General features: G+C 30.7%; 3 protein-coding genes and 1 long non-coding RNA gene across 6 annotated transcripts; 1 reads left to right on the top strand and 3 right to left on the bottom strand.

Annotated features, from left to right (window-relative positions):
* Window positions 1-10: 10 nt before the first annotated feature.
* On the bottom strand, window positions 11-3,128 carry LOC145760028 (uncharacterized). Its single transcript, XR_014286567.1, has 3 exons — window positions 1,234-3,128; window positions 913-991; window positions 11-494 (listed from the first exon to the last, which is right to left on the bottom strand). It is a non-coding gene; the product is annotated as an uncharacterized LOC145760028 (long non-coding RNA).
* On the top strand, window positions 966-3,123 carry LOC145759998 (uncharacterized). The gene is made up of 2 exons (XM_082573863.1): window positions 966-1,098; window positions 1,251-3,123. The coding sequence occupies exons 1-2, from the start codon at window positions 1,032-1,034 to the stop codon at window positions 2,951-2,953; spliced, it is 1,770 nt and encodes a 589-aa protein (XP_082429989.1). The 5' UTR covers window positions 966-1,031; the 3' UTR covers window positions 2,954-3,123.
* Window positions 3,129-4,455: 1,327 nt separating the features above from the next.
* On the bottom strand, window positions 4,456-6,111 carry LOC145760019 (aquaporin-like). Its single transcript, XM_082573886.1, has 5 exons — window positions 5,838-6,111; window positions 5,623-5,736; window positions 5,151-5,277; window positions 4,694-5,028; window positions 4,456-4,599 (listed from the first exon to the last, which is right to left on the bottom strand). Exons 1-5 carry the CDS (start codon window positions 5,963-5,965, stop codon window positions 4,488-4,490), a joined length of 816 nt encoding a protein of 271 aa, XP_082430012.1. The 5' UTR covers window positions 5,966-6,111; the 3' UTR covers window positions 4,456-4,487.
* An 818-nt stretch (window positions 6,112-6,929) lies between these two features.
* Window positions 6,930-21,347, bottom strand: LOC145759988 (uncharacterized). 3 transcript variants are annotated; one of them, XM_082573849.1, is made up of 25 exons: window positions 21,192-21,347; window positions 20,687-20,777; window positions 20,142-20,312; window positions 18,812-18,906; window positions 18,333-18,450; window positions 17,612-17,790; window positions 16,830-16,982; window positions 16,670-16,748; window positions 16,297-16,419; window positions 15,728-15,931; window positions 14,356-14,434; window positions 13,826-13,963; window positions 13,357-13,591; window positions 12,986-13,092; window positions 11,813-12,591; window positions 11,550-11,658; window positions 11,293-11,397; window positions 10,597-10,755; window positions 9,972-10,506; window positions 9,683-9,752; window positions 9,166-9,264; window positions 8,611-8,759; window positions 8,253-8,369; window positions 7,758-7,857; window positions 6,930-7,408 (listed from the first exon to the last, which is right to left on the bottom strand). In XM_082573849.1, the coding sequence occupies exons 1-25, from the start codon at window positions 21,236-21,238 to the stop codon at window positions 7,262-7,264; spliced, it is 4,188 nt and encodes a 1,395-aa protein (XP_082429975.1). In that variant the 5' UTR covers window positions 21,239-21,347; the 3' UTR covers window positions 6,930-7,261. The 3 variants fall into 3 exon arrangements, with proteins under 3 accessions (XP_082429975.1, XP_082429976.1, XP_082429978.1); XM_082573850.1 differs by having other exon boundaries at window positions 10,615-10,755; XM_082573852.1 differs by having other exon boundaries at window positions 18,812-18,900.
* Window positions 21,348-21,543: the final 196 nt, after the last annotated feature.

Below are 21,543 nucleotides of genomic sequence, written 5' to 3'. Positions count from 1 at the left end.
CCATCGGTGACAGATTACAAAATTGGAAACTAATGGAACGGAAAACAAATAGAACGGAATCGATTCAAAAATGGTCGAAAATGAACCATGCTTTACAAATTTTCTTGCCGTTTGTGGTGCGCTTTAAAAATATTTTACGTTAAATAGAAAAAATTTTACTTTTAAAAAATCTAATAATAAAGAGTGTCAAAATAATAAAAACATATACTTTGCTTATTATATAAAACGTTTTCTTCCAAAAATATTAATTAATGTAAAACTCTTTAAATGTATTAGAAGATTTAATAATTCAATACAAAATTAAATCTAAAACTTTATATTAAAAATATAATTAAAAACCATAATTGTAATGTATTTTAAAACTATTAAAAAATTAAATACATTTTAATACAAACACCAATTAAAAATATAGATAAAAAGGGTAGTTGTCAGAATTAGATTTTATTAAAACAAGTTTATAAAGCCAACATTTCTTCTTTGGCACAAAAAAACACCTAAACAAATATAATAATAAAAGTTAATTACCATAAAGTTGTAGGGCAAAATTAAAAATACAATAAATGTTAAAAAAAAAAATTATTTTGCTGGGGTAAAATATCTGACACTAAAAATCTTACATATTGGTATTTGCAATACGAGTTATTCTAATATTAATTCTTAAATTAATTTTAGAAACATTTAAAATATCAGAAGAAATTAAAAATCCATGTATTTAATTTCTTAAGATTAAATTTTTAATTGATATTTTTAATTACATAATTTTATAAAGCTAATTTATTTTTATTTGATTTGAATTAAGTGATTTTTACAATTAAAGTTTAATAAATATATTGCAAATGCATGCATGATTATATTAGTTATTCCTTAGTAAAAAAAAACATAATTAAATTTTAAAGTAAAATTATTACTTACAGATGCAATTTCCTGTTATCCAGGTACAGAGCTATAAATATTGGGTGGGTTGATTCCTTCTTATCCCTATATCAATGGTCTGAAAATGAATTAAATATTCAGTTTTAAAATAGTTTAAAATGTTGAAGTTATTTTTGTTATTTGTGTTTATTTGGATTAAATTGTTTGGCTTAACAAATGCATCAGGTAAGTTAATATCACAATTTTATAGTCTTATTTAAATTATTTGCATTTATAAGTAAGTAAAATTTTATTCCTATTAAAATAACTTGTTTTTACTACAAATGTTCTGCTTACTGTGTTCGATTTTCAACAACTTACTTTTTTAAACTTCATAGATAACTGCAGCCTGGGTAGTCCTGACTGTAGTGAGAATGCAGTTTGTGTGAGCACAAACACAAGTTTTACTTGTCAATGTAAAGAAGGATTTACTGGTAATGGTTCAACATGTACTGATATTAATGAATGTAGTGATTATTACATTTGTGGGTACCAAAATTATGGATATTGCAGAAATACTGTTGGAAGTTTCTATTGTTATTGTCGTCATGGATTTACTGACATACAGGGTGGAAACTGTTTAGCAAAAGATCAATGTTTAGCTGATGACCGAAAAGTTCATGATAGTGATTGTAATTATGGAATTTGCTTTAAACCTGGTATATGTAGTTGTGTCCCAGGTTCATATATTGATTTTCAATTTAATTGCAGGGATATAGATGAATGTTCTCTTAATTATTGTCATCCTAATTCTACTTGTAAAAATACTTATGGTAGTTACACATGTACATGTAACAGTGGTTATTCTGGTGATCTTTTTGAATGTGAAGATGTGAATGAATGTGTTTTCTTTAATAATTGTAGTTATTTTGCTGATTGCATCAACACACCTGGAAGTTATAGCTGTTCTTGCAAAGATGGATTTACTGGAAATGGACAACAATGCGAAGATATCAATGAATGTCTTAACTCAAGCTTGGTTTGTCATTCAAATGAAACTTGTGTTAATATACTTCGAAGTTTTTATTGTGAATGTAAATCTGGTGAACCAAGTTGCAACGATTTTGATGAATGTAGTTCAAATACAACAAACTTATGTCATGAGGAATATGCTGCATGTCACAACACTGTAGGAAGTTATACTTGCTCTTGTGATTCTGGTTTTACTGGAGATGGTATTTATTGTGTAGATATTAATGAATGTAGAGGAGAAAATCGCTATGACTGTGGTGGTAGTCCTTATGGTCATTGTGGAAACAAAGTTGGAAGTTTTTATTGTGTTTGTTGGACAGGCTTTAAACCAGAATATTCCCAGTTTTGTGATATACCCGAAGATTGTCAGGAAAATTACTGTAACGGTAATTCAATTTGCTACAAAGGAGGAAAATGTTTATCTTGTGGCCCTGGGTTTTACCAACATTCTGGTGGTAATTGTATAGATATAGATGAATGTTCGCTTAATTATTGTCACCCAAATTCGACTTGTAGTAATACATGGGGTAGTTACACATGTACTTGTAACAGTGGTTATTCTGGTGATCTTTTTGAATGTGAGGATGTGGACGAATGCAGTATGCTAAATTATTGCCACAAATATTCTAATTGCATCAATACACCTGAAAGTTATAACTGTTCTTGCAAAGATGGATTTACTGGAAATGGTCAACAATGTGAAGATGTTAATGAATGCTCCCTAAATTTTTGTCTTGTGAATGAAGTTTGTGCTAACACAAATGGTTCTTACATCTGTGCATGTGCAGAAGGGTTTATATATTCTGGTAAACTCTGTATTGATGAAGATGAATGTGTCAGCAAGCCTTGCCAAGCAAATGCCTTGTGCACAAATACACAAGGTAGTTTCACTTGCTCTTGTAAACCTGGGTTTTCTGGGGAGGGATATAAATGTGCTGATTTACATAATTGTGTGTTAAAGGAGTGTAAAAAGAAGAACAAAGGGCAAATTCCAGTATTTTTTCTGAATGTAAAAGAGTGTGTCATTTTTGTTCTGTTTATCTATTTCAGTAGTAACAGTTTAGGTTAAGAATATAGAAAAATGTGCCTTGCAACAACCTTAAACTTTTCCATTCTCTTAATCTTGTTTGTTAAGTAAAGGGTTTTAAAATTATAACTAACATTTTTAGTTGTTTAATGATATTTGTGATTCCTTTTTTTTGCTAAAATAAATTTACATAGCTTAATATTAATAACATTCTACTGTATATGTATAATTCTTTAAAATTTAATTTAAAAAAATGTATATATATATACATAAGTTACAAATTATAAATGTCCATATATATATATATATAAATATAAATAATTTAATGCAAATTTAATATTATCCTTTTAACTTTTTTAATTAAACATTTTTTTATTGTCTTATTTATTCATTGATGATAGCTTTAATGTATGTATTTTAGCCTATAGTTATACTGTTACAATATTAAGTATATAATAGAAATATAAAGTAAAAGTATTACTCACAAAAGCAATTCCTGTTATTCAGAGTGCAGCCGAGTTTTATGTGGGTTAGAAAAACGGAAATATTTTTAGATTGGCTTTATTTCCTTATTGTTTAAAATAACAATTTATAATTATTTTAGTGTAATGCTGATTTTTTTATTTATTATTTATAATTATTCTGTTCATAACTGTAAAAAAAAAATTATATTAAGTTTATATTTTTTTAGGATCTCATATGTAGATGCCTACTCACAAAACAAAATGAGGGTTGTAACTAAATTTGTCCAATGTATCAAACTGTCAAAGGGTTACTAATTCAAAATTTGTTATTTACATTTTCTGGTAAGTGGTCGAAAATCGAACCCCAACCTAACCCTTTAATCATAAGGTCCTACTAATTACCGCATAGGGTATCACAGGACCATCCAGAACGCATTGACTGTTTATTCAGAAATATTGTCATTTATTTAAAAAAAGCCAATACAGACGATTAAACATTTTATGTTAATTCAAGTCCTAACCCTCCTCTAAGAAATGCCCTCAGTTGCCCTAAATACGAAAAAAAAGGTATTTTGTTATCAGGGTTCGGAGCTTTATTAGCGTCGTCCGCCGGTTTTTGCCCTTTCCGCATTTGATAACTTGGCGGACAACGCTCATAGAGCTCCCGAGTTTTTTACACGATTTTTTCACGAATGTTTGAATTTTAAAAAGAAATTTTCAACCGTTTTGCTTTAAAATATTGTAAAAAAGAAGTTTATAAGATGTTTTATATTTAAAACGCACTTGTTACCTGAAAAAATGTTTGTTGCGTTGGTAGTTTAGCATACAATAGCAAATAAACTAAGAAATAAAACTTGCTGTTATTTAGTATTCTAACTACACGATATAAGATGATCTGCCAACGGTGATATTAAAAATTAGAAAAAATAATAAACCCATACAACTGAAAAATTAGTTCAAATATTAAAATGAAATTATATATTAAATTAAATTTAAAAAATATATTAAAATATATTGTTATAAAATATTTAAATCTATAAAATTAATTAAATACATCTTAATACAACCAGCAATTAAAATACAGTCTAAGAGATTTAGGTAAAATAATATTTTTAAATTTTTGATTCCATCATTTGTTCATTCTCTGAAAAGTCATCATCAGAATTCGATTTCATAAAATTGAATTTATAGAGCCAACATTTTTCCTTTGGCGCGAAAAAACACCTGAACAAAGTATAACAGACAAAAGTTAATTAAAATTTATACGCGAATGCAAATTAAATAAAAACACATAATAAAATTGAATTTAAAACCTTACATGAAATAAGCGCTCGCCAAAGCAGCTCCAAACAGATCTGCTATCCATAAAAGCCAGTGATTTTTCCAAGCAGACCCTCCTACCACTACAGCCGGACCAAACGCACGAGATGGGCTAATACAAGCAACTCCAACCCACTTGGCCGCTAATATACCTTGAAACACGGTACAGCCAACTGCTAATGGCCCAGTAGGTTGGTCATAAGTCTTGTCTACTACCATTGCAACAGCAAAGAATATCAGGATTCCGGTTAATATTGCTTCACTACAGAAAACTGACCATAAGTTTGCGCCATCAGGAACGACTATCACGGACGGGTTTTCCCCTAAAATGAACTACTTAAGCGTTAGTTCTCATATACATGTATAGTACTACTGACAACTCTTTGTTACCCAAATGCACATTTATACGCCAATTTTTAAACGGTATTAAATGTTTGACGTTGTTAAAGGGTTACCTTTACAGCTAAAGCAGCAACGACTGAGGCTAAACATTGCACGAGAACGTAAGGAACAAACATAATTGGCTTCAAAACTCCACTGACTAAAAAACCCATGGATATTGCTGGATTAAAATGGGCAACACTGAAAATAAAAGGGTCATTATAATAAGAGCGTGGTGTAGTGGTCAGCCCACTCAACTTTACTCTATGAGGTCATAGGTTTGATCCCCATGCACTGTTCTCATGCTGTAGCGCCATTAAGTAAGGCGCTATAAACGGTATAACCTCTTGCTGGGCCAACACCTAATCAGCAGCTTATTTATCGGGCAATTATAATCAGTAATATCCAACACTTGCAAGGGCAACTCGAGACTGGGTCGGGGTAAATGTTACTTTATGTTTAGGTTGCGCATTCGACCTTCCCACATCGAGGTTAATAATATGAAAAGGACGATTATATAATACTGAACTGAGTTGTGAATTTTACCTTATTTTCCAGAAAACGACGATTTGCATCCATACAGATAAACCAGATTGGAAAGCTGGCATAAAAACACTTTCCAAGTAATTATTCTCCGCATAATCACCACATTGTGACGAACTATAACACAAACAATCGTACTAAGACAACATATCTTTCACCTACATTTTAACGTTCTAAAATTGGTAAACTTACAGCTTTTATTTGTTATTTTTACTTACTTAACATTAGGTCGATAGCTTGAAGGTCTAGTAGCAATTGTACCCCAAAAAGTATGAATAAATTGAGCCGTAAATTCCACTAACAGAGGCACGACTATTCCAGAATATACAGACGTTTTCGACGTCATAATTAACGCGACTTTAATGCAGCAAAATTGCCTCAAAACTACACCTGTTCAATTTTTAAAAAAACTTTCCGCTACGAAAATAAATTTTACCATAAAACTAACACAATAAAGTTAACGCTATTCAACTAATAGCTAACAAAAGAAGCTTACTATGACACTGTAAATGATATGCCTAGCTATTTGTACTTTTCGAATTGTTTATAAGATTCTAAGATAATCTTTTTCCAGGTAACGCTTATTAACAAATACACTTTGATAAGGATCTATTATTAATTATAGCAATTGCATTAACGTTTTATAGGAGAAGACATGTTTGTTTTAGTATAACCTATTGACTTAAGCCAAATATGAAATATCAAAGTGCAAATATGTTGACTATTGTTACGCGTAACCTTTTTTTAAAACACATTACAAAACATGAATATTAAAACAGTTAGTTTTTATTTTAATAAAGTCTAAATATAAAGATGTTAAGATTTACTACCTTTTTTTATTGCACTTTTTATAGTCTAAAACTTTTCTGCAGAAATGCAAATTCAATGCATTTGATTAACTACTTGTTTCAATTTTTTGGTAACTGGTAAAAACTTGCCTAAATTCGTTTTTACAAAAGCTTAAATTTTCAAAATGCGTCCATGCGTTGCACAGCTTAGCCTCTGACTAGATTCGGTCCACTTCAAAACATAACATATCACGTAGTTTAATAAACAGAATTAAATCATTTCAAGTAGGTCGTATGATAAAAGAGTTGTTGTTATTACAAGTATATATCAATAGTTGCTATTATTTACCTTTAAACCTAACTTAAAAACACATACATTCTACTTATATATATTTTGAATACATCTAAATTAACATAATAAGAAAAAAAATACCTAAACTGCATGATGATATAGCAGTAGTGATGTAACATTTACCAAAAAAAAAACTGCGATGAAAAATAAAATGCGTTATTTAAATATGATTCAGTAACTAAATTATTATAAAGCAGTTATTTATATAACATTAAAATTAATCACAAAAAAGCAAATGACATAGAATGTAAATTAACAATCAATGTACAAACTAGATTTATATAAATTAAAAAAATCATTTTTATATTTGGAAGAAAAAAAATAAAAATTTAATTTTGGAAGAACTTGGTTTTCAAGATTGTCTTATAAGCACAGTTTTTAATACAATACACTATAACATTCTAAATACAAATTAAAACTAAAAATATTAAAGTCAGACAACAGTGCAGCGGAATACACGAATTAAAACAAAAGAAACTTTCATAAAAATCTATATACCTCGTTAGACAGCATCATCTAATTCATCTCTTATCATATCCAAAAAACTAGTACGTCTTTTCTTTATCACTTTATGCAGATGCTTATAAACTTTTTTACGTTCTTCTAAATCGCTTTGTTGCCGTTCAAGTACAGAAGGGCGTCGTAGCTCCTAATTAATTGTTATTTATTTATACTCTTGGTGTAATGGTTAGAACACATGGATATACTACATAAGGTCCTAGGTTCGATCCCCACTGCTCACATGCTGTAGCGCCCTTGAGTAAGACGCTATAAACTTCTGCTGAGTCAGCACTTAATTAGCAGCATAATAACCAGGCAATTATAATCTATAATATCCCAAACTGCCAAAATCAACTTGAGACTGGGAGTTGGTAGGAGTTATATTACAATTAACTGATGAAAATTAAAACATAGAAGCAGTGGGAATCAAACCCAAGACCATAAGGGGCTTTAAGTCAATGCCTTAATGACTATAACAACAATTATTTTCTACTTACATGTTGGTTGTTTAGCTCTGGAAGATCACTTTCTCCTTCACTGGAAGAAGATGAAGAAGAGGATGAAGAGGAAGAGGAGGAATGGTGGGAGGAGTCGATGCTATAGAAATCATATAATATATTAATATTTAATTTTGTTTATCTTCAATGTAAGAAATTGTTTTTCCCTTATTTTTAATAAGGGAAAATGATTTCTAATGCTTTTAAAAACAAATTAATTCCCCTTTTTCTTTTTTTATTCTTGATGTAGAAAGGCCAGTTTCACAGACTAAACATAGGATCCCATTTGTTACCCTAACCCAGTATCAAGTTAAATTTGGTAGTTTAAGATGTTATTGATTATAATTATCCGATAATTAATCTCTGGATTGAATTTTTACCCAACAGAAGTTCATACTGTTTATATCCTTAATCAAAGCCTCTATAAAATAAGAGCAATGTGGATTAAACCCACTACACCAATAAACATTTAAGTTTTGTACAATCCAATCTCACCTGCTTTTGCTGGAGCTCTTCAAAGATGATATACTATGTCGTAGTTGTCTTACTATTGGTCTTAAGTATTCAACTATCTCCTTGTGTTTATATTGCTTGGCTAAATCAAGTGGAGTTCTAAAAAAATCAAATTAAAAAAAGAGTTATTTATTTTGCAAACTGACAATACAAAAATAGTTGATAGCCCTAAAACCTTTTAGCTTGTAGTTTCGGCCAATGCCATGGCACTAATGCCACACTATTTGCATTGAGCCTGGTGTTTACAGATAGCTCAAACACGTCACAAATGCACACCCCCAATAAAAATATAAAAAACCTTAAAGTGATACCAAATTTTTTTTCAAAATAATTAACTCACCTTGAAAAATTGTCGGTGACCAGTATATCAGCGTGGTTTGTTACCAGCCACCTAGTGGTGTCGAGATGACCACTCATGCATGACAGATGAAGAGGAGTCTGTCCGTCGATGTTCGTGACATTAAACCCAGCTCCCATTGCATGCAAAACCTAAAACAAATATAATTTTAACTTTCATTTGAAAAAATAGATATAGAAAGGGGGTAAAGGGGCTTGATTTGATCTCCGCTGCTTCAATACTGTAGCAACCTTAAGAAAAGCACTGTGAACATAAAAAAACTTCTGCTAAATTAAACACTAAGCAACTCAAGACTGGGTCGGAGTAACAAATGTTACTCTATGTTTGAGCCGTGAAATTAACCTTGCCATATTAATATTATTATCACAGCCAAATTATTATCCCAACCCTTAGTTAAGAATGTTACAACATAAAAGGAGTGAAGATTAAACCCATAACCTTATGTTCCAATAAGCAGTGTTTTAACCATTATATCATGTTATAAGTTTTAGCATTTTATTAAACATTATTACCTACATAAGCATCTAATAATATTACCTCAATACATTCGTTATGTCCATTCATTGCACTCATATGCATTGCAGTATAACCAGTTGGTGTTTCAGCTTGTAGGTTAGACCCAGTTGCAGTTAACCACTGTGATATAAATCATATTCAGTTTAATTCATTTTTTTATAAATTAATTAGAATGTTTGGAATATTTAAGTCAACTGTTTAATAAAAAAAATGCTTTACATAAACAGTCATTTCATTATATCTTTATCCTCGATGTGGGAAAGTCGAATGCCTGACTTAAACATAGAGTAACATCAGTTACCCAGTCTTAAGTTGCCTTTGGCAGTTTGGGATGTTATGGATTATAATTGCTTAATAATTATAAGCTGCTAATTAGGTATTGGCTTAGCAGGAGTTTATACCGTTTATAGGACCTTACTTAGGGGTGCTACAGCATGAAGGCAGTGGGGATTGAACCCAGTACCTCACGTAGTAAAGCTAAGTGTTCTAACCACTACACCATGCCATCTGCAAAGCATAAAAAAACACTATTTTTTACCTTCAGTATAGGTAGATTTCCATTTGTTGCAGCAACATGAATTGGAGTCCAACCTTTCTCATTCACATTTCTACAAACAAAAAGAAACAAGTATAAAAAAAAAGATTAAGTGAAAAAAAATTTACCTATTGAAGTTAGATTTTAATTACACAACTAGTAGATAGCCTACCCTACAATCGCCATTTACTCCAGAGCACTACACATAAAAGCAGTGGGGATCAAACCCCAGACCCCATATAGTTGACCTAGTGTTTTAACCACCACACCATGAATGTCGGTAAAAACTTACTCTCTGAGGTTAGGAAATATCCGGATTAGTTCCATCACGTCTTCTAAATTTCCTTCCTTCACCAATTCATGAATTTCACGATGTTCTATCGACTTTCTTAAATGAAGTTCAACATTTTTTTGTTGTTCAACATTTTCTTGTCGTTCAACAATTTCTTGTTGTGCGACATTTTCTTGTTGTGCTACATTTTCTTGTTGTGCAACATATTCTTGTTGTTCAACATTTTCTTGTAGTTCAACATTCTCTTGTAGTTCAACATTTTCTTGTTGTGCTACATTTTCTTGTTGTGCAACATATTCTTGTTGTGCGACATAATCTTTTTGTGCAACATTTTCTTGTTGTTCAACATTTTCTTGTTGTGCGACAATGTTGTTTGTGTCGTCATCACTACTTTTGATATCACCTGATTTGTTGTCAGAAGAGTTTTCACTATTGCTTGATTGTTGGTTGTTTATGACATCATCAGTGTTGTTGGAAGGTGATGACTCCTGCATGACGTCATCTTCTTTTATGACATCACCATTGTCATTATCATCTATTTAAATATAAAAAAAAAATAAATTTAATTTTTCGATAAACAGTTGTTAAGACATTCGACGTAAATGTTTTAAACCAGAATTTTAACCTGAACTAGATTCTGAACTTGAACTGGAAGATGAGCTGTGATTGGTCAACGACTTTGTGATGTCATCATTGGTCTGTGATGTAATAGATTGCTCTGAAACGTCAGGTTTTGAAGTTGAAGTTGTCTCCAAGAAAACACTTTCTTCCTTATCCTTATTGTCTGTTAGTTTAAATACAATTTAATTTTTTTCTTGGACAAGAAAAGCTTTAATAATAAACAATTTAAAAACCTATGTAGTTGCTTAACTGGAACATGCTTCATTTAAATGTCTTGTTTATTGGTATATTAAAGCTCTGTAGTAAAGTAAATTTTGTAGCCTACTAAAGGGACAAAGTAAAGCTAGGTGTAGTGGGTAAAATAATTGAGGCCCTGGGTTGGCTCCACAGTGCTTTCATAACCTTTGAGTAAAGTGATATAAACAATTTGAACTCCTGCTAAGCCGAAAACCATTTGCAATTAGCAATTAATTTAATAATCAGGCAACCAAAATTAATAATATTCTTAATTAGCAAAGTCAACTTAAGATTGAGTCAGGGTAACAAATGTTACTTTATGTTAGGCTGTGAAATCGGCCTTTCTACATCAATAATAACAATAAAAAAACAGAATGTAATGACCCATACACACATGTTAGAATGTTAGTTAACATTATATAACATTACATGTTCATTAAATAACACTTAGCACAATTTGAACCTGATTTTGAATGATTTGATTCATTGTCACTGACTGTATTTGCATCAAAATGAATCTTGTCCATAATAGAAGAACCCAGTCTTCTTAATGCATGAACCAAAGGTGCTAAAAATTATTAAATAAATCAAGTCAAATAAAAAAGTATTTAAAATAGCTAAAATTGTAAGATGAATAAATTAAAAAAATGCTTTACTTATAGTATGGAAGCAGTGGGGATCAAACCCATAGCCTTAATATTTAAAACAAAGGTTTTTTACCTTCTTCCTGTTCGTTAGAACTTTCCTCTTTTTCACTTTCAGAAGATGAAGAGCTAGATGGAGAAGAGGAATTCCTTTTTGATGACATCTTTACATCAAACTCTTTTACCTAAAATCAAATTAAAGTTTTAAAACTTTAAAAAAGTCTTTACCTATAAAAAAGCCAAAAAAGTAAAGTATAAAAAAAGCTAAATTTAATTACTTAGATTTTTCCAAAAAAAATATGTTTATAAAACAGAATGAATTAATTTCTGTTTGTTCACCTCAACCTCTTCTGTGATTGGCTCTTGCACCGTTTCCATGACAGTAGTACTTGGAACTATGGGAACAAAAATCTCACTCACGGTTTCCCGTTTCTTTAAAGGAATTGTTTCAGCAATTGATAATCTTTTTTTTTGAGGTTTAAATTCTGGTTCTGAATCACTCGAACTTGAGCTGCTGGACTGCTTTTTGTTTTCATTTTTGGAGAGAATTGACGAAAAAAATGAATTTTTTTCTTGGCTCTCGTCAGAATCAGAACTGCTCTGGTTGGATTTTGAATCTTTACGCTTTTGAGTTGGAGATTTGTCTTCTTTTTTGGATAACAATGATGAAAAGAATCCCTCTTTTTCTTGATCGGATTCTGAACTACTAGAACTTTGATTCGAACTTCTTTCTTCTTTTTTGGATGTTCCGTCTTCTTTTTTAGACAGAATGGAAGAAAAAAATGATTTCTTCTTATCTGATGCCTCAGAGTCAGAACTGCTTGAACTATCTTTATCAAAAACCGAAAGAAGTTTCGAGATTGGACCTTCATTTTTATTCTTAACTGAATTATCAGACGAATGACTTAATTTTCTGGTATTTTTTAATGGTGTTGAACTTTTTGGTGAATTTCGACCGATTTTCTTTTTATCCTCTTTTCTTTCTTGCTCGCTCTCCGAGCTAGATTGTGATGAAACAATGGTGTCCTCACTTTCTTCCACATAGCTCTCTGGCTCCTTTCGGCGTCCAATATTGTTTGCCGAGCTGTCAGAACTATATTCAAGGTTGCTAGTTATACCTTTAAAAAAAACAAAATTATTATTTTTTAATATTTATGTATCTTAAATGTAAAAAGGTCGACTTCACAGCCTAAATATAGAGTAACATTTGTTACCCTGACCCAGTCTCATGTTAACTTTGCCAGTTTGGAATATTATTGATTACATTTGCCCGATACCTAATTTGATGAATATGTATTGGCTCACCAGAAGTTTACAGAGTTTATAGCACCTTACTTAAAGAGCACGACAGCATAGAAGCAGTGAAAATGAAACCCAGGACATCGTGTGGTGAAGCCAATTGCTTTATTCCCTATATTATGCTCCACTGTTATGTTTAACAGTTTTTGATAATATTTTTCGTATATTAATTTGTTCTTTGTTTTTTTAGGCTAGGTTAAAATGGTTTTATACCTTTCTTCAGAAGGTCTTCCTTAACTTGATACTGAGGTGGTTGAATAATAATTTGATTTTTAATTTCTTTATCAGTTTCTTCACTGCTTGAAGATGAAGAAGAAAGACTGTTTAAAAAGTTTAGTTAAGTCATAATTTTAAAAAATAGACTAAAAACTTAAGTCAGAAATGCATTACAAAACAAAAATGAGGTCCTTGGTTTCCACAGATTTTATGTCAGATTTGCCAAACTGACAAAATCAACTTAAGACTGGGTCGAGGTAACTATTGTTAATTTATTTTTTTGACTTTACCCTATCTATGAAAAATAAATACGAAAAAAAAATATCAAAAAAAGACAAATAAAATTATATTTTTAATTTTTAACTGACCTTTTGCTTTTAGAAGAAACTGATGAACTACTACGACTTCTTTTGGTAAAGATTTTCCCTTTTTCGCGCACCATATAGCTGTGGTGACTGCTTTGTGACTTCACAGGGGTGTGATCACTGTCATGTGACACAGTGGAGGAACTGTGGTGACTGGTATGTGACCTGGAAGAGCTGTGGTGACTAACTTGTGACTCATTGTCAGAAGAACTATCGTCACTAGAACTTGATGAAGAATCTGAAAAATAAAATAAATTTTTAAAAATTAAAAGTTTTTAATTATTTAATACAAGTTGATAGCCCGCCCTAGTGTCGGAGTAACTAATGTTACTCTATGTTTAAGTCGCGCATTCTACATTTCCACAACGAGGATAAAGATATATACAAAAAAATTAAAAATATATTGGACATACATATTTATATAAATATATTGTTCACTTTATTTATGTAGCTTTAATTTACAATTTCTTACCAGAGGTAGAGGCTTTAACTTCAACAAATCGAAAAGTTTTCTTGTCTAAGAATGTTCCCGAAAGCCAAGATTTGATTGGGAATTTCCAAATTTTGTCCTGGGTCGATACTTTTACATAATCAACAAGCCAACTGGATCCTTAATCAAAGAACATTGTTTAATGTCTAAAACAAACAACTATAAGAAAACCTTAATCACATGGGACTTTTTCATAATTCAAGGTAGTGTAGTGGTTAGAAAATTTAACTTTACAACATCAGGTCCTGGGTTCGATCCCCACTGCTTTCATGCTGTGGCAAATGGTATAAACTTCTGCTGAGCCAGCATTTAATCAGCAGCATAATTATCGGGCAATTATATCAATATATCCTAAACTACCAATGTTAATTTAAGATTTGGGCAGGGTAACTGATGTTACTCTATGTTTAAACTAAGGAGTTGGTCTTCCAAAAATAAATTTTATGAACCGCTTTCTATTATAAGATATGCATATGATTTATCAATTAACATATTTTATGTAAAACTGTTACCTTTGTCCCTTTGATCGTGTCCTATTCCTATCTTAACCAAATCACCGACATCTTCTGTTTCTATTTCAAAAACATCAATCTGTCAATCAAAACATAAAAAAGGTAAAAAATCACAAAAATTTGTTGGTCATATAACTATGTGATAATCTAAATACAATAAAGCCTACTTGACAATATATACATATAGATGTATGTCCAATATATAGGTCTACAAAATAAATAAAGCTGCTATTTGTGGTGCTTGGGTAAATTATCGCAGGCATCAATTAGTTGAGATTTGTGACCATTTTACAATAATTAAAATCCTGAACATTGGGCAACCATACTTAATAACCATAGAATATATTAAACCTTGTGGTGGGTTATGTCATCTCTTTACATTGACTTGTTTTTCTACCTTAGCTATAGTTAAATTTATGAGTCCAATATATAATTAAAATGTCAGGTTTGTACATAATAGTTAAACAAGTTGTTCAAACATAAAGGTTGTTAAATTATTATAAGGGTAGTAAAATTAGTGTTTGATGAACAAGCAAACTAAATATTTACAAGCAGTTTTCAAGAATAAATTATGACTTTGTTGTTTTCAAATGCAAGTTGCAAAAATACAAAAAACCTAAATTAATTAATCTTTTATAAAAACTATTGTTAATAGCCCGCCCTACAGTCGGCATTTTATATGTTGTAATATGGTCACAACTTTTAACTAATATTTGCCCACGATAACTCACCCATGCACCACAAACAAGCATTTTTATATATTTTGTAGGCCTATAAATTGGATACACATCTACATATATATCGTCCACCAAGCTCCATTATATATATATTATTGCTTAAAAATTAGGTTTACTAGATTAAGTAACTATAGTAACTGTTAAACTAATATTGATTAAAGGTGTTTCAAAAACCAAATAAAAGGAAATTTTGACAATAAAATCGTTTTAAATTGATATGTGATTAGCTCACAATGGGCATTGTGATACGATGTTTACTTTCCATGACCAAAGTGACTTTAAATGATTTAAACAATTATTGATCATACTTTAAGACCGTGATTTATTTTAGAAAATAAAAGATATTCTAAGAAAGATTGACTTTATGACCCAAGCATAGAGTACCATCAGTTACCCTGACCCAGTCTCAAGTTGACTTTAGCAGTTGGGGATAATATAGATTATAATTACCTGGTAATTATGCTGCCAATTATGTATCAACTCAGCAAGGGTTTATACCAGTTATAAGCCTTACTTAAGGGCGCAACAGTATAAAAGCAGTGGGAATTAAACCCAGGACCTCATGTAGTAAAGCCAAGTGTTCTAGCTACTACACAACACTCTTGGTTTAAATTTCTAAAACTTATTCTACTGACCTGTCCTCTTCGGAATTGTTTCGCATTTTTATCCTCGATTGCGTTGGTTAAATAAATCTCGTCCGATTCCTCTTTGTCTCCATGTAGACTCAAATATACATCGGCATTCGTACCCGCTCCTAGTTTGTCACAAGTTTTAACTTCGACGCGATAACAAATTAATTTTGGTGAAATTTGGTTGGTGGAAGTTTCTTGATGATTTGACTAAATTAAAATAAAATATAAATTTATAAAAGATGGAGGTAGCCTTGGCATATTTCAAAGTTAATGTTGATCTATTCTATCGATAATTTGCAACAACCTTGAGTAAGACCATTTAAGGTCTTTAGTTCGATTCCCACTGCTTCCATGCTGTAGCACCCTTTACATAAGGGGCCATAAACAATATCAACTTTAGCTAAACCAAAACCCAATGAACAGATTAATTACAAGGCAATTATAAACAATAATATCCCAAACTGCCAAAGGCAACTTGAGACTGAGTCAGGGTAACAAATGTTACTTTATGTTTAGGTTGTGAAGTCGACTTTTCCACATTAAAAATGAAAATATGTGAAACAAGTACTTACTACATGTATATTTTGTGCATTAGGCACAACAATGATATTCTTATATTCAGTTTGTGTTCCAGTATTACTATATCCACTATCAGGTGAGAATGTTTGACGCATTATATATTCTGGTGGGGCAGGCTGTCAAATAAAAATGATATTAGATTAATTAAACTGTTAAATGTAATAGTTAATAAAAATTTATTTTAAATCATAAAGATGACTTTGTTATTTTTTTCACATCATCGATGTGATATATATTGTTATTTTTTCATTACTTTCATTAATAAGTAAAAAAAAAATAAAATAAAAAAGTGGCAGAGGTGGGGATCGAACCGAAAACCTCACAGATAGATGTTAAACATTCATTTAAACACTTTTTATTACTTACCTGATGTATGAACGAAGGATCTGCAGAGTAAGGTCTGTAGTGGGCAGATCGATTTCTTCGGCCATTATAGAAACCAGCCCTGTTTAAAAACAATTAAATTAAATTCAAAAATTTTTCTATTTTTAAATTTTTTAAAAGTGCTTAAATTTGTCCATGCAACCTTGTGTAGCTAGATCTTGGCCGATTGGACCTTCGTTCAAAGTCACCACTAGAGGAAGACAGAGAGCAGGTAGATGAGGATAATTGTTGTTCAAATGTACCATCACTTTGTTGGTCGAATGGAACCCTCCTACCATTAATATCCCATGCATATCTAACAATAATTAAATAGGTGCTAGTAAATCAAATGAATAATAATTAAACCATGTACTACCTAAATATAATAGAGCTAAGTGGACAATATATATATATATATAGAGTGTATATTAATTTTTACATGGCTTTTTTTATGTGTTTTTTTGTATCATTTTAAGGTAATAGATTTTTTTGTATTTTATTGGGTAAGAGTGTGCTGTTGTGGCATGTTTGAGCTATCTGTAAACGCCGTGCTCAGGGGCGAATAGTGTGGCATTGGTGCGGCTCGAACCCAAAACCTTTTGTTGTGTTTGAGCTGTATGTAAACGCCAAGCTCAAGGGCAAATAGTGTGGCATTGGTTCGGCTCGAACCCTAAGAATTTCAGTTTGAAGTTCGACACCATGACCAATATACCCCCAAATTATTTTTTGTACATCTTTTTTTTGATGTGAGTAGACTGACTTTACAGCCCAAACATAGAGTAACACTATATGTCAAGTTTATGGGCCCATAAATTAAATAAAAACTGCCGTTTGTAGTAGGTAGGCAAACTACCAAATGCAAATATTAGTTTTGACAAATCAAATCCCAACCATAGGCAAGCTATTAACTAGTGCTATATTATTCCAAAAATAATTGATTCTTACTTTGGATTTCTTCTTCGTTTTGGAGTAGAACTAAAATTTCCTCTTGCAGTTTTGGGTCTGGGTGGAGATCTATATAAACCTGGAAGTTGGTTGTTATTATGTCTTGCTGGAGCTGACTGAGGTCGTAATGTTGAATAGGATCGGCGGGTAATGATGTCATGAGCTAGGGCAACAGTTTCCTAATAATTAAATAAAAATAAATACTTTACAATATTGATATACTACATCTATATATATTGGAGCTTGGGGGACAATACATTTTCCTTTGTATATATCTTTATCCTCGATGTGGAAAAGTCGGATGTGCGACTTAAACATAGAGTAACATTAGTTACTCCACCCAGTCTCGAGTTGCCTGTCAGCTTAAGATATTATAGATTATAATTGCCCGATAATTCTGCTGCTGATTAAGTGCTGGCTTAGCAGGAGTTCATACCGTTTATAACGCCTTACGGAAGGGCGCTACAGCATGAGGGGGATTGAAACCACGACCTAATGTGTGGTTTGTATGCCAATTTATAGCCCTATAAAGTAAATAAATTGTGGTTTGCGAGTAAATTATCAAAGATCAGTTAAAAGTTGCAACCATATTACAACAACTAAAATCCCAACTGTAGGGTGGGCTATCAACTTATTTATTCTAAAACAAAAATTAAAATTTTTTGAACAGAGAAAGTTTAAAACAAAATTTATTTTTTAAATTAAAAAAAAAATTTGTTACCGTGGCAACTAGAATCTGACTTGATCTGTTGATCAGCCTGTTGGTTTCTGATCTCGATATTCTTGGGGAAACACTTTTACGTAACATTGGAGAAGTTTGATGAATCTTGTTTCGAATCCTAAAAAAAAATTAAACAAAATCATTTTACAAAAAATATGCTGATTCAAATTTTAGAAAATCCCTAAAATGCGATGTAGTGGTTAGAACACTTGAATTCATAACATGAGATCCCAGGTTTGATTTTCACTGCTTTCATGCTGTAGCACCCTTGAGTAGGGTGCTATAAATAATATGAACTCCTGCTGAGCCAAAAACCAATCAGCAGATTGATTATCGGGCAATTATAACCGATAATATCTCAAACTGCCAAAGTCAACTTGAGACCTGGTCGGGGTAACAAATGTTACCCCATTTTTAGATTGTGAAGTTAGCCTTTCCACATCACGAATATATAAATAAAAAAAAATTAAAAATTTTACCTGTGTTGGGTTTCTTTTTCCAGATAATGTAAAGCTTCAAGTTGGGCTGAATACATTTCATCTTCTATCGTCTCAAGTCCATTAACTCTCTGGTTCTATTTAAATTAAAGTTTGATTTAAAATTGAAAGTTCTGATATAATATAAAACCGTGTATAAAAATGTTAATAACAATGTCACGTTAAAAAACAATGTGTAAAAATGTAATACCAATGTCATGTTAAAAAACAATACATAAAAATGTAAATAACAATGTCATGTGTTAAACCATTAAATTGATTTTTTTATTATACCCTATTTCATATTATATCGGTTGAATTATAAGAGCCATTGGTGTGTAAAACCCTTAAATGGTAAAGCTAAAAATTTTTTTATTGCTCAGAAAAGTTTAAAAAGAACTAAAAATTCGACGACAACCCAATATTTTTAAAACAAAAGCTTTAAAGTACGTGCTTCAAAATTTACCAGTTTAAACGACATAAAATAATTCAAAGTACTTAACATTTATAAGTGCTTTTATATCAAAATGATTGAAAATGTCGATAAAACTTAAAAAAAATTAAAAAAATATTTATAAAAACAACAAAAATATTTGTTTAAAAATATATATTTTTATATTAACAATTATACAAAAATAATAAATAAAATGACTTAAAATTAATATCAAACAAAAGTAAAAAATATTATCGTATAACATATGTCTGCCTTATTTAAAATATAATTATCTACTTATTTTCAATAACTTATGTCAATAAAGCAACATCACGCTTCTATATTAGTTGTGTACTGTTCCAATAACACTTAAATATATGGAGTATCTACTTATGTATATGGCACACACTACTTTCGGTTATTTTTATCGGAAATTGTTTAAGTTCAAATGTAAAGCCCTTGACGCCCATCAAAGAGAGTAACAGTTAATATGTATTTGTTTAAAGACTTTGATGAAGTAGAATGTTGACTTAACTTTAAAATATATTTAAAAACCCTTACACTTTATATTTGAATTAAAATGTAATTTTAACAAAATATTTAAAATTTAATTTTAACTTTGAATGTTAACTAGGCTATTTACATACATTTGGCTTTACTATATAAAGTCATAAGTAAGATTTTAATGCTGTAGAGCCCTTGCATGAAATGCCTGAAGTACATATATATAATCTTACCAATTTAAAAAACAAATTAACTAATTAATTATCAGGAAACTATAACTAAATATATCACAAATTGCTAAAGTAAACTCGAGACTGGGTCAGGGTAACAAATTTTATGTTTGGTTGTGAAGTCAACCTTTACACATTAAGGATAAATAAATAAAAAAAACGATACCTTGTTAGATGACTTGTTTATAGACTTCTTTAAACTTTGTTTCACATTTCTTTGTCTTGTAGAGCCGGGTGGCATTGACTCAAGGTTTGCAATCTGTGTTTTTATCATGTTTTGTGTAAAGTAATGCTTAAGACTTCTGTCATGAAGTCTTCCTGAGCTGATAACTGAGCCCTAAATAAAAAAATAATTCAATTGTTTTTTTAAGGTTTGTACTAAACGTTAAATAATAACTGTTTGGTGTAGTAGTTAGAACACTTGGCTTTACTACATAAGGTTCTGGGTTTGATCCCTACTGCTCTTGTACTGTAGTGCCCCGAAGTAAAGTGCTATAAACAGTAAAAACTCTTGCAGGGCTAAAAACAACCAGCAAATTAATTATTTGGCAAATATAATCAATATAATGTACCAAACTGCCAAAGTCAACTTGAGACTGGGTCGGGGTAACAAATGTTACTCTATGTTTAGGTCATGAAATCGATCTATCCATATCAAGAATAAATAAATACAAAACACACATGTATTAAATCTATTTAGAGAACACTTACAGTTTTAAGTTTTGGGTAAGCTTTTTGAGGTTGGTTAGCTCCGGATAAATCGAATCCATCTTCCTTCCGTTGTAACTCCATGTAATGTTGGCTGTTAATTAACACAGATATGTTTAAATGTTAACCTACAAAGTTTTCAAACTAAATTTTTTTACACTGTAAAATAATATTTGTTTTATTAAAATGACCAATTGAATTTAGTAAAAACTAACAGCAATAACAACAGAACAGTTATTTAGAGAATTAAAAAGTTAAGTTATGCTAAATTTTAAATAATAAAATGTGGTTTTCAAGAATAAACCAAATATACGTTGGTCATATTTAGTTACAACTCCTATTTAGTTTTGTGCAGCATGCTTTTACAAAAAAACGTTAAAAAATTAATTTAAATTTGAACTTTTGCTGTTTTTAACAATATTCTTTGGGCCAAGATGTCAGGCCGCAGGCCGAACTGAGTAACTACCTTTTATAACTACCAAACAGTACGAAAAAAAAAATTACTTACATTTTATCTGCCACGGCGTTTATAACTTGCTTAGAAGATATAGCCATGATTAATTTAACCTTATTATCGTAAATTATATAACAAACTAATCGTTACAATCTATACTGAGCCATTATAACGTGCGATTAATCATATAAGCGATGTTTACTTAACGGTTTAAATAAAAGAGTTATCGTCGTTGCTACAGACGCAATTCTGTTTTGAAGAAATAGAGAAAGGGTTAAGTAGACACTTTAAATATATTCTGAAATAAAGTTTCTACTTTTTTATATTTATTTATCCTCGATTCCACAAAAAACATAAAGCAACATCAGTTACCCTGACCCAGTCTTAAGTTGACTTTAGCAGTTTA

Source organism: Corella eumyota, chromosome 7, assembly GCF_963082875.1.
Source record: "Corella eumyota chromosome 7, kaCorEumy4.1, whole genome shotgun sequence".
Taxonomy (NCBI): Eukaryota; Metazoa; Chordata; class Ascidiacea; order Phlebobranchia; family Corellidae; genus Corella; species Corella eumyota.
This window is presented reverse-complemented; position numbering and strand designations above follow the sequence as displayed.